This window comes from Molothrus aeneus, chromosome Z, assembly GCF_037042795.1.
Source record: "Molothrus aeneus isolate 106 chromosome Z, BPBGC_Maene_1.0, whole genome shotgun sequence".
In the NCBI taxonomy this organism is placed as follows: domain Eukaryota; kingdom Metazoa; phylum Chordata; class Aves; order Passeriformes; family Icteridae; genus Molothrus; species Molothrus aeneus.
In genome coordinates, this window is record NC_089680.1 from 51,675,008 (window position 1) to 51,687,909 (window position 12,902).

The window sequence follows — 12,902 nt, forward strand, 5'->3', positions numbered from 1 at the left end:
CTTAAAATAGCGACCTTGACATAGTGATCTCTATAATAACATAATGTACTTAAAATAAATTAATTATCATTATATTTCAGTGAGGGAATGGGAAAAAAAAAATCTAGTAGTTAAATAAATCAGGTTCGATACATTTACTTTGGTTAATTTTAGTGACATAAATGTAGCTTTTAGAACTCTGCATTTTTGAATTTTAGATATTTAAATTAGTAGGCAAATGTTAAAAAATTATTCTTTACAGGCATGGCAGAAGGCACGCAGTGATGGCTGGGAGAGAGCCTTCTGTGAAAAGAACTTCCTGTCTCAAGCCACAATGCAAATCATCGTAGGAATGAGAACACAGTTGCTTGGTCAGCTTAGAGCCTCAGGTAAATATGTTAGAAAAAGTTCTAACATAATTTTAGAGTTAAGTGTTTACAAATTGTAAGGAAAGTAGTGTTTACTTGTCATTTTCCTTCCTTTTGTTGAAAAAGACCAGTACATATTCATGCTGGGCATGGGGGAGATGGTAGGGTAAGAAAATGTGGCTGGGGAACAGCAGGCATAACTGAAAGCACCCCGATTGTTCAACATCTTGCTGTCTTGCAGTGTGAGACATGTTTCCTTGGGTTTTTACATTCTAGTAAATTTTTTCCTGAGGCAGTTGTTAAAATGAGTTCAGACCCTAGGTTCTGAGGCAGAGTCAGTTAATTTCAGCTCAAGCTGGATGTCCCTGGAGAGTGTCCTGAATAATGAAATCCCTTTATCCTTTACTGTCAGTGTGCCTGATCTTCACGTGCCCTGCTTGTTCCTTGCATGCTTCTCTTGATCCAATGGCAGTTTATGGTCTGGGGTCTTCCACTAACTCAGTGTGGGCAGCCCATCACCTGCTCTTATATTACAGCTTCAGCCAGCCTTGGGCCACTTCCAAGGTCTCATCCTTTATCCAGAGATATCTTATACTTCCCCTGCTTAGCTGTTCATGCTAACAAACAGTTCACCTGCACTATATTTAAAGTTCACCTACTCTAGGTTTTAGGCAGGGTCCACTCATGCTAAGTTGTAATCAAGTTGCAATTAAATTACACAATTTCTAATATTCTGTTAAGAAGTATTGTAAAAAGTAGTTCTATTTTGCATTAGTATGAAACCCCTTATCAGGAAGGAGTTCAGTGTAAGGGTGCTGTTAATGTTGGCAGTTGTGAAAAATGCAACTAATTTGTAGTTTATTTAATTTTTGTTTTTCAAATTCCTTTTGAGAAGCAAAAAAGATCTTAAATACAAGCAAATATAACACAGTTTTGATCTCCTTCTTTCTTCAGGTTTTGTTAGAGCCAGAGCAGGAGCTGATATTAGAGATGTTAATGCTAACTCTGAAAACTGGGCTGTAGTTAAAGCTGCCTTAGTGGCTGGGATGTATCCCAATCTCGTGCATGTAGACCGAGAGAGCCTGGTTTTAACTGCACCAAAGGAGAAGAAAGTGCGATTTCATCCAACCTCTGTTCTTAGTCAACCTCAGTATAAAAAGGTAAAGACACTTTGAACGTTTTAGGAAATATTTTTTCTGGCGGGTGGTAGAATGAAAAATTGGAGTTGATGTATTTTTCCAGTATTTCAGTTAGTCGTGCTAAGTGGAACAAGACAAAATATTAAAAGAAAAAGCTAGTTGTATAAGTATTTGGATGGGGTAACAATCTCTGCTTATTGTTATGAAGAAAAAGTTCTGCTCTGAAACTGATACTTCTTTAGATCCTCTTTTAAAGCAAAATATTTTTCTTCAAGATGATAGGATAACTTTTAAGTCTAGTTGAATATACTTGTGCTTTTCTTGTGTATGTAAATATTTATGTATTTATTTCTACATACATAAAGTAGGAACTAAGTTTAAAATTTATTTTAATGACACATAGATGATAAAATAACCTAGTCTTATTTGCTCTTGCACAGATTCCCCCAGTGAATGGCCAAACTGCAGCTGTTCAGGCACTCCCTACAGACTGGCTGATATACGATGAAATGACGAGAGCTCACAGGATAGCAAACATCAGGTGCTGTTCTGTTGTAACACCCATCACTGTGGCTCTCTTCTGTGGACCAGCTAGGTTACCAAGTAATGCTTTACAGGCATGTTCATCCTGTCAAGGTATACCAGAGTCTGGATTTGGAATGTTTGTGTTGGTATTATACTAGTATGTGATTTGGAAAACTTATTTTGCAAGTCTATTTTCTACATAATTTGGCTATTTCTTGAAATACAGAGCTATATATAGTTCCTGTAGCTGTTCAGGAATAATTTATAGGCTGTGTAACAAATGTCTTGAGTTTTGTGAATCCTTGTACGATTCTGGAGTCTCAGAAATTACAGGATAGTTTTCAAAAAAATAAAAAATGTAACCAAAATGTTTAAAGACAGTACTAATGCTGAGAAATGTAGTATGTATATTTTCTCTACAGCCTGGTTTATTTGATACTTTGAACCAGATGATTCAAACTGAATAATATAGTTACAGTTAATGTGGCAAATAATCATATTGCTTTCAGTTGACACATGCATTTTAAAGATTATTTTCTACTGATAACTTTTAATGTCAGTTAGCCAAATTATTAGCTAGAATTAGTAGACAATTTATTAAAATTTCTTTTTTTCATATTTAAATGGCGTGCTGTAAGAATAGAAACAAAAATAATCTTATCTGTTGTCAGTTCTGTAGAAATACTAGCTTGAAGTAAGAGTCCAGGCTGACTTTCCTGATTGCTCTGAAACTGTTACCCTTAAAATAATGTTAATGCTGATTGAATTGCACTTTGAAAAAGGAATCCTAAATAGCCATGTGCATTTATATTTTTTTTTTCTTATCGTTATACTAAGATAGAAAGCATAGAGCAATATGTGGTTTTACAAACAACTTCAGGCAAAACTTTGATAATGGCTTGTTATTGGTGAAATGAAAGAGTCAGATCACATCAGTATGGGTGTTTATGTAGTAGGGCTCTTAGGAGGTGTGGGAACCTGGTCTTCTAACTGATGCAAAGACCTTCCCTGGGATGTATATGCAGAAATGAAAAAGTGTGTTTACAAATGTTTACATTTTAAGTGAAAATTTAGAAGGAAAATTAGCTTATTGCTGGTAATATAGTGATGTTCGAGTTTTTGTATGTGAATGTAAATAATACAGAAATGTTAATGCATTTTTTATACTTAATTCAGGAGACAGGGTATCCAGTGGTAGCAGTGACAGTGAGATGGAGGACAGAACAACTTCTAATGTATCATTACTGAAGCTAGATGAATGGCTCCACCTCAAACTGGACTCTGAGGTACGTAATCTATCACTTCCATGCTTGTTTTGTGTAGAAGAATATTTATGCCATACCATCCTAAAAAGATTCTTAAAACAGTTGGATAGCCAAAGATTTGCTGTAAGAATGGCTATTGTGATCCCTTCAAGTCTCTCAAATTTACAGGAAAACACACTATCTTTTAGTTAACTTTTATTTCATGAGTTCAGTAAGAAATATGAAAAACACACAAACACGGATTCAATCTTCTTTTGCCCAGGCTAGTCATTTGCGTGAATTCACATATTCAACATCCAAGTTGTAGGGCTTCCTATGGATTGATACAACCCATAATTCTTAAATCTTGCACCTGTGAGCAAAAAGGAAGAAAGAATTAGTTACCTAGCCAACTGCAAGTGTTCATCCTTCTTCCTCTGTCATGGTGCAGCTGTCCTACATATCACACTGGGAAGCAGGAAAGCCTCAGCAGTCAGCTGCTGTTGGATTTGCTTCAGAAGCAATTTGGGTATCTGATGTTTTATGATTTCCAGCCTGGCAGTTTGATCCATTTCCAGAAGTTAGGAGATTCTAAAGAAACTGCCAGACAAAAGAAAATGGCTGCAGGGAGCAGCAAGGTGCAGGAGTAGTGGCTGTATAATGGCTCTTCTGCTGTTTGTGGTCACCTGTATTGCCTGTGTGGTTCTCCCAGCACACAAGACCTTAGCTTGAGCTGGGTTAGACAAAATTTGAGCAGGAGCTGAGAGAACAGTAAAAGTGGCATATTGTGTATGTCCTCTTCTGAGAGGATGACTTAAGTTGATTGACTAAAATGGAGCACCTGAAACTGGAGCTGCTGAAAGAAAACTGCTGTCAGGTTTTATGAAAAGAAGAAAAGAGCCTTAGCCTTTGAGGATACAAGTCTTCTGGTCATTGCGAAGCTCTGATTGTGTTAGAAGGTAGAGTAACCAGAGGTCTTTTCCATCAAGTATGTCTGAAGAGCCCATAAATACAAACTGAACTGGCAGAAGGGCATTAGACATGAAAAGACTGCTTTTAAAGAAAAGATAAATTTTTAAAGTGAAAAATGAAAAATCCTGTGTGTTTACAATAGAATTTAAAGTTTTGTGCGGTGCAGCATGAAATGGTTTAGAAATTATCTTGGACCTGAGGAGAGAAAAGATAACAGCATAATTTAAATGTGAGGTTTTCTCCCCCCCCCCACCCCCACCCCGAGCCCTTAGACTTGCCTTTCAGTTTGCCAGAATGCCACCTGCTGCCTGATAGGAAAGACGCAGGGACATAGGATACCCTTTGCCTAACTGATACATTTATTAGTCTTTAACAGAACTGCAATTCATTACAGGCTGCTGGCTTGGTGTTGCAACTCAGACGGAAGTGGCATAGCTTATTTCTGCGTCGCATGCGAGCTCCCTCTAAATCGTGGTCTCAAGCTGATGAAGCAATTGTAAGAGCAGTTGTAGCTGTTTTAACTGCTGAAGAACAGTCTGCAGGTTTGCAGCAGCCTTCAGGAATTGGTCAGAGACCAAGACCTGTGGCTTCTGAAGATCGTCTTGTACCATCTACATGGAGGTCAATTAACACCAGGAGAAGTACAGCAGAAACTGAATTCTCTGACTCCTCTCATGCTGAAAAGTAAGATGTTGAGATCTTCCAGAGACTGTAGCTTGTAAATTTATTTATCTGTAAAAACATCACTTGAATTTTTGCTACTTTTAAGAAGAAAGAAACTATATAAATACAGCTGAAAGCTTTGATACTGCCCTGTGCTGTGTTGTTAGTTGTGATTTCATTGAGAATTATTTAATATCTATGCTGGCTGTTTGGGAGAGCAGTCAGAAATAGTGTCCATGAGTTGTACTCCTTGGGAAGTAGCAGAAGAGGTTTAACCATTACAGAGTGAATGCATCCTTTTTTATTTAGTGTTTAATATGTTTTGGAATGACTAATATATATGGTCATCTAGTAGGCTGATATGTAGATATAAATTATTCTGTGACCTCTTCCAAAAAGGATCTGTTGTGTATCTACCTTTACATTTTAGAGTTCTGATGAGGTCTACACGTCCCATACTTCATCAGCCAAAGAAGTACAAACGAAAAAATACTTTACACTCCAAACAAACTTCAGATGACCGGTCAGATCGATCATCAGTGAAATCTGCAGACAGCAGTAGCTTCCCTAGCCCCTGTGCTAGTCCATCTTCTCCAATGTCTGGAAAGGTACAGTTCTTAAAAGCAAATTACCATGCTCTTCAAAATTAATAGAATCTCTTGCTGATATCTTTCAGAAACTACCAGGTATTGTATTGATAAATTAAGAACTTAACTTAGATTTTCATTGTTAACAACCACATAATATTTCTTTTGGAATCAAAAATCAAGAATAAATATCTTTTTATAAAAGCTATTCAAAGTAGAAAAAAAAATCCAATTTTGAGGTGGTTTTTTTTTGAAACTTGGTATAAAAGACAGTGACAGTGTGTACAGTACATGCATTTCTGAATTCTGTGGATTCTGTCTTCCTCTGTTTCTGTTATAGCATACATTGGTACTGATTCTCTTTAAGTTTTGTGTTATCTGCAACGTTATGACTGCTTGGCAGTTTTTTTGATGATTATTTATTAAAGCATACATTTTTAGTGAGGTTATTTTCATAAATCTCCCTGTATTTTTTAAATTCAGCCAATGTTACAGGGAGAAAATTTGTTTCCTGGAAATGGAAATGCAAGTGTGCTGCAGGCTACAGTCTAGAGTGATTAATTTTGTGTCATCTGAAGTTGTCTCAGACTTCAAAAAATTGTAATTAATCACTAGACTCTGTAGGCTTGTTCTGCCATAATTGTTTGCTGCCCCTCATGAATTAATTATAATTTTGAAAAATGCTTAAAAATGTAAAATAGATGTAAATATACTTTCAAGTCAATTCTGACAGGAACAGCTGATAGTGTATTTCTTGTATAACCTTGGAGAAGAGAAGAAAAACTCCTTGAAAGGTCTGTCTGCATGCATGTAGAACTTCAGAGCCAAGGCTTGGTTTATTTTATTTATTATTTTATTGTATTTTTTGTTATTGTATTATTATTTTTATTGTATTTTTATTGTATTTACTAATTTAATTTAATTCTTTCAGGCTTCCAAATCACCTTCACCAAGACAAAATATGCCAGTTCGGTACTTTATAATGAAAAGTAGCAACTTGCAGAACATTGAGATTTCTCAGCAGAAGGGTATATGGTCCACTATGCCAAGTAATGAACGAAAACTGAATGGAGCCTTTTGGGAAAGCAGCATGGTTTACTTAGTATTTTCTGTTCAAGGGTCTGGACACTTCCAGGTGAGTCCTTAGCTAATACCAACTATTGGTAGTGGTTGATGGTTTAGGAAAGTGCAGCAAATGGCTGTGTACAGTATGGAGGGCTTTGCTTATGACTTCTCACTTCATAGTAAGTACTGTGCCAATGTGTCTTGATTGCTGAGGAAGAGTAGTTCATTCTTCTCCACAGTAGTCTCTTTTAATGAACTCGATTTTTCCCTCAAAGGATAAAACTAGATTGTCTCCAAACATAATGAGTCAGAATAATGTTTCTACCCTACATAAATGCTTTAAAACAGCAGCAGTGGAACAAACAAAGAAACCCATACAAAGCAGGGAATTGCTGACATTTTCTCTGCGTGCCAAAATAAATGTTGTAAGTGAACAAGAAGATACAATCAAGTCACAGCTTTCTAAAGCCAGGAAACTCATATGTCTTTAATACAAGTTTTAATAAAAACTGTTCTGCTGGAACTGTAGTTTCTCAAAGTTAGGAAGCTGGAAAGACATGGCCATGTTTCTTTCAGAGCTGTCTTGAGTTCACATTTAGTGAGGTATTTGTCAGCAGTTTGTTGACGTATTTGTGGCCAGTTTAACGGTAAAGACTTGGCCTGCTAGTACAAAGTTGCAGTTAAACTGTTTTGTAGAGCCTGCTAAACTCTATTGCTCCAAGTAAAGAAAGTTCAATTTACCTCTTTATATATTATAAACTATTAATAGAAGTCAACTAAACTTAAAATTTAATGAACCAGTCCAAACATAGAGATCTTGATGATACCACTGAAGGATTGTGGTGAAATGTACGTATGTGTACAGTGATTTGGCAAATGCCATATTGGAAAGTAATTTTCAGCATTCCATTTGAATCTGAAAATGGGCTGTTGTATTGGTGGTCTTAGACAAGAAAGCTGGGAGGAGAGGACACATGGAACTCGGGATGTAGATGGATTATGTTGCCTTGCCCTTCCGGTTTTGACAATGCACTTATCTTCATGGGAACATGAGATTAACATTTCTAATAATATTTTCTTGCCTCAGGTGTCTCTACTTTCCACCTGTATTTTTCCTCTGTTCCTTTTCATTAATTTTAATTTATTTTAATTTAAGGCTTGAGCTGTCTAGGACTACATGACTTACAGCAACAGTGTGTGCTGGTAACCTTAGGCAGGGCACTGCATCTCTTGTACTCCTAAGTCATAACTGGAGTAAATTTGCGTGAACAGTTGATACATTGTGCATGGTCTGGGTTTATTTTTGTTTTGTTTGTGGTCTGTGTTTAAAGGGTATCCCTAAATAAATTAAATGCAATCTTGGATTTGTGGTTTCTTTCATTTCATTTCTGAATACTTGTCTTGTTGGAATTTCTTTCAGCTTCATTAAAGAAGAAACTTTTGGCAGCTTTAACTTATTTCTTTGGAGAGCAGCTCCTCATTTTTAATTGTATATGAATGTTTGTTAACAAAGAGGGCATAAGGGAAAGAAGGAAGGAAGGAAGGAAAGGAAGGAAGGAAGGAAGGAAGGAAGGAAGGAAGGAAGGAAGGAAGGAAGGAAGGAAGGAAGGAAGGAAGGAAGGAAGGAAGGAAGGAAGGAAGGAAGGAAGGAAGGAAGGAAGGGAGGGAGGGAGGGAGGGAGGGAGGGAGGGAGGGAGGGAGGGAGGGAGGGAGGGAGGGAGGGAGGGAGGGAGGGAGGGATGTTTGAAAGAATTTTGTACAAGTAGCGAGGAATAGCTAATGGGCATAGAACATTCATCTTGATACCTTGCACTTTTTACAGCAGCTTTTCAACCTCTGTTATGAAGCTTTAAAAAGCTGCTTGAATGTTAATTGTGAAAGATTAATTGAAAGATATCCTTTATGCTCATATTCTAGAAGGTATATTTGATGTGGAAAAAACAAATTATACTTCCAACTTTCTAGGTGTAAACATTTTGGGAGATCCAGCTTCATGTGTGTGAATGTTTGAATCAATCACTGAAACTAATTTGAAAGTTTCATATGAAGTCCACTCATTTATTTAATTCCAGCATAAATAGATGTGCTCTCATTATGTCTGTTCTTTCATATTTAAATTTTTTTCCAGGGTTTTGCTAGAATGTGTTCATCAATAGGGCGTGAGAAAAGTCAGGACTGGGGATCTGCTGGATTTGGAGGTGTATTTAAGGTGGAGTGGATCCGAAAAGAAAGCATTCCTTTCCAGTTTGCACATCATTTGCTCAACCCTTGGAATGACAATAAGAAAGTACAAATAAGCAGAGATGGTCAGGTAGTTACTCTTTTCTAAAGTCTTCTTTACTTGGTGGAACTGTGTTTTCTTCATTAGCTTGTTCAGCCTTTAACTCAACTGTGTTCATGTATGTATTAATCTGAATCACAGTTCCTTGGAGCGCATTGTAGCTTCAGCTAATGCATAATTACTGTTGCAGTAGTGAATTTGTTAAAATCAAACCAGTTTCTTGCTTAATGTTATTTAAAAAAAAAAAAAAAAGCTGGATTTCTTCAAAATAAATGAAGTGTTGGTGGTGGTTTTCTTTTAATTTCTGGAGGTTTGTTTCCTGTTTGATTCAGATGTGTCCTCTGAGATAAAATAGTCTGTCATACCCAAATAACCGTTCATAATTAGAGGTTTGCATTTTCTGTAAAGCCTCAAGAGAATCTTGATATTTGAGGCAGAATAAAGCTTAGTACTATTCTCCAATCTATTAAAGCTAAATGCAAGTACAAAAAGCCAGAAAAGAATTTGCACAAGAATTCTCTGCAGCAGTTTTTGCATTCTCCTCAGTCCCCTCCCAAAACATCTCCTTGATACAAGATTCTGGAGCTAAACTTTTGTATTGTCTTCTCACTGCTTCCCCAAAAACTCTTCAGTTGAAAAATAAGGGAAGGAAAGTATTGTAAGAATAAGGAAAGGAATGTAGCACATGTTGAAGTTGACAGTGCTTCTCCTCTAAGTGGCTCTTAAGACCTAAAGAATCTGAACAATATCAAAAATAAGTGATTTATATTATTGTCTGTGATTCCACCAAGAACCACTGCATTATCTGTGACCTGCCTTTCCACATTCTCCACTGCATTTAATGGAATTAAACCTAAAAATATGGAGAATAATGATCTTTAGTTAATAAGGAAGTGGCCTGTGGAACGCACAAATTGTATGGCACATCTGTTCTAGTGATGGTATCTTCATTAAGAATTCTTTATGAGAGACATCTTGCCTGAAACAAAAAACCCCAAACAACTGGTAGATGAGGATTGCTTATGAATGTTTCTAATCTGCTGTTGACCCCTTGTTGTAGGGATAGTTCTAATATAAGTCACAATAGCAAAAGCAACAATTCTTTCAGAAAGACCACCAGCAACCTCTTCTAAGGATTTTGTAAAAAATAGTTTTTATATGCACAATCGCAGCAGTGCTAATAAATTTTTTAATTTCCTGATTGCTTCTAGGAGCTCGAACCACAAGTTGGAGAGCAGTTGCTGCAGCTTTGGGACCATATTCCTTTGGAATGAAAAAACTCAACTCATTAAGCCTGTCAGATAATGAAGTCGAGGTAGTTATTATTTAATGTATTGCACTCTGGTTTTATGGTAGAGGAGAAGGTCTCAACATGCACTATATCATTTCAGTACTGTCATTTGTAGCTTGTGGAAGAACAGGTACACAGAGAACTAAATGTTTTCTTCCTTTTGATTTTTTTTAGCTGACATTGAAACATCAGCTCTAACCACTAGAACCAGCAGCATGCCTACAATACCAAGATAAGGAAGAAGGTGGCACAACAAACGAAATCCTGAAGCTCTTAGTCATGCTAGCTCTTAGCTAGCAGTGAAAAAAAGAGGGAATTATGTTTGTTTCAGTGTTTCCTTGATTTAAAAAATGTCAATAAGGTTATTCACGAGTCTTTTTTTGACTGATTTTTTTTTCTACAGTAGTGGGCAGATACTTGATAATGTGGTAAAGTTCAAAACTAAGTTTAAAGCAGCGCACCACATGTAAGTTGTTTGTGGGTTTAAAATAGCACAGCAGACAGTTTACATTTAAAGCATTCTCAATCCAATAAATGTATCAAAGAAGCCAGTTTAATGTTAATTAATCATTCTTGCAGTTTGATTAAAATAAATAAATTGAGAATAGAAGTCTCCATATATGTTGGGAGATTCTGTAATTGTTTGATGAACTTCTGTATCCATAGTACAAGAGAGAAGGATATAGTAAATTACAAACAACTAGACAGCTGGAGAACACTAGTTTTTGAATTCTAGTTTAAATACAGAAGGGAAAGAAGTGTGAGACTTTTTTGAGTGTGGATTGATCCAGTGGTATTTCCAGTTTCAATTTTTTTTCCCGGAAAAATACTCACACTTTGACAAGCTGAAACAATCTTTCAGAGGCCTGTGGCCAAATGGTATTCTAGTAGTTCGCTAACTTGAACATTGTTATAAGATTTCTACTTCTTTTATAAAAAATAAAAAATAATTGCCAGTACATTGACACCAGTTGCTTCATCTTTCAATGAAGTCTTCAATTTTTCTTTCTATACCTTGTCTTTCAAGTTCATTTCTTTCTTCTATACTACTGCTGTTTTCATTTATTGGGCTTTTCCTAAGTCATTAACATACTGTAATGTAAGGCTGTTGCAAATTTAGTCTGCTCACTGTCAGCAATGTTGCTCATTCTTGAGTTAAACTGAGAGCTTTTTCTGCTTCTGAGCTTCTACTTAGTTTCTGATGTCTTCTTAGGATGTTCTCATTGTTCAGACTATCCCATGTATTCATTAACTCTGGCACAGCATCATTAGAAATTTAAGTTAGACCTGAAACAGGCTACTGCAGGGCCTTGTGCAGTCAATAAAAAAGCTGCCAAGGATATGAATGGCTGTGAAAGATAAGGAAATGAAAAAGGTATCCAGAGATTTAAAAGAAAAGGGATCTTTAGGCATTAAAAAAACAAACATCTTAAAAAATATATGTATAATATGTTTTCATCTTGAATCCAGAACTGAAGACTCATTTGCACCAAGTAGTGTTCTTTAAAATCCATCTCCTCTCTCTTTTTTTTTTTTTTCTAGGGAGACATTTATTACTTGTTTAGCACCCTCTTTAATTTATATAAAAATAGTAAATATAACCTACAGGAACCCTGCTCTTAGAAAACAGTCAGATTTTTGCATGTTGCTACTTATCTCTGCCAGTCAAGATGCAATAATTTCATAAACAGGCCTAGGACATGCTTGTCATGTCCTATCTGACTGCTACCTTTTCTCTCCACATGATCAAAGTAGTCATTGCTGTTCATTAACATGGCATTTGGAGGAATCCTTATTAAAAGGACCCTAAGAGGTAAACTTATTTCTTTGTAAGAGTAGAAGCTGGAATGTGTTGTTTTTTCCCTAGATCTGAAACTGATGGAAGGGAGGCAGAAAATCTGTACTAAAATGTTCAGCTTCTCAGTGTTCTCATTGAACAAGGTACTTGGCATAAACTGGATTTTTTAGACTTGGTGCCTTTCTCTGTCCTTCAGTTTTTGGGGTTTTTTTTTGGTTGTCTTCGTGCTGTCAAATAACCTGTATGAAAAATTTTATAATAAAACTATAGATAAAGGATTTTGTATTGATCTTGCTTGAAGTGGCTCTGCAGTTGTTCTGCAGTCTCTTGGAGCATTCCCAGTTGCCTGTGGGCCAGTTGGGATGTATCTATTTACTGTTTAAGGGAACCGTTGAAGTTTGGGTTTGGTTCACATCTACTGGTGGAGGGAGGGAAGGTGCTGAGTAACAGAGGTAAGACAAAATACTATCTCTGGATTTGGAATATCTTAAGGACCTCCTTCTTTAATTTCAAGTGAGGATAAGTACGGCATGGAACTGAGATCCAGATCCAAACTGGAGAGAAGCTGGGTTACACAATGGTTCCTACTTCTTGTGTTCATTAAGATACGTGTCTCTGTCTTGCCTGTAGTCTGTGAATCCTGCTGCAGCTGGGCTTTTATACTTTGTTTGGCTGGATTACAGGTAATTAGTACCAAATACAGAAGGGATAGATCTGGCTGATACACTGCTTCTGGAGGTCTTAAATTAGAGAAAAAAATCAGCTGTCTACCATTTGGTGGTGATCCAGGGTAAATGAAGTGTAATGTGAGAAGTGGCCTACTGTGTTAGGCAAAACAAACAGACCTTAAAGAGGTCTGGTGAAAGCTTAATACCTGATAAAAGTTCCTCAGGATTGTATCAGGTGTAGGAAAGGGTGCCAGATCCAACTGGGTGGTAATATCTGGGAGGTAGTCCAAATATTTAGATCCTGGCAGTTTCTTGTGAAGGA

General features: G+C 36.6%; 1 protein-coding gene across 1 annotated transcript in view; it reads left to right on the plus strand.

Annotated features, from left to right (window-relative positions):
• Positions 1-12,190, plus strand: part of YTHDC2 (YTH N6-methyladenosine RNA binding protein C2) — a 30,874-nt gene extending 18,684 nt beyond the window's left edge. Inside the window, exons 21-30 of the mRNA XM_066569463.1 lie at positions 242-368; positions 1,302-1,507; positions 1,927-2,122; positions 3,188-3,297; positions 4,622-4,911; positions 5,321-5,498; positions 6,409-6,612; positions 8,671-8,853; positions 10,035-10,138; positions 10,289-12,190. Coding sequence (XP_066425560.1) covers positions 242-368; positions 1,302-1,507; positions 1,927-2,122; positions 3,188-3,297; positions 4,622-4,911; positions 5,321-5,498; positions 6,409-6,612; positions 8,671-8,853; positions 10,035-10,097 — 1,557 coding nt within the window. The 3' untranslated portion in view covers positions 10,098-10,138; positions 10,289-12,190. The remainder of the gene's footprint in view (positions 1-241; positions 369-1,301; positions 1,508-1,926; positions 2,123-3,187; positions 3,298-4,621; positions 4,912-5,320; positions 5,499-6,408; positions 6,613-8,670; positions 8,854-10,034; positions 10,139-10,288) is intronic.
• Positions 12,191-12,902: the final 712 nt, after the last annotated feature.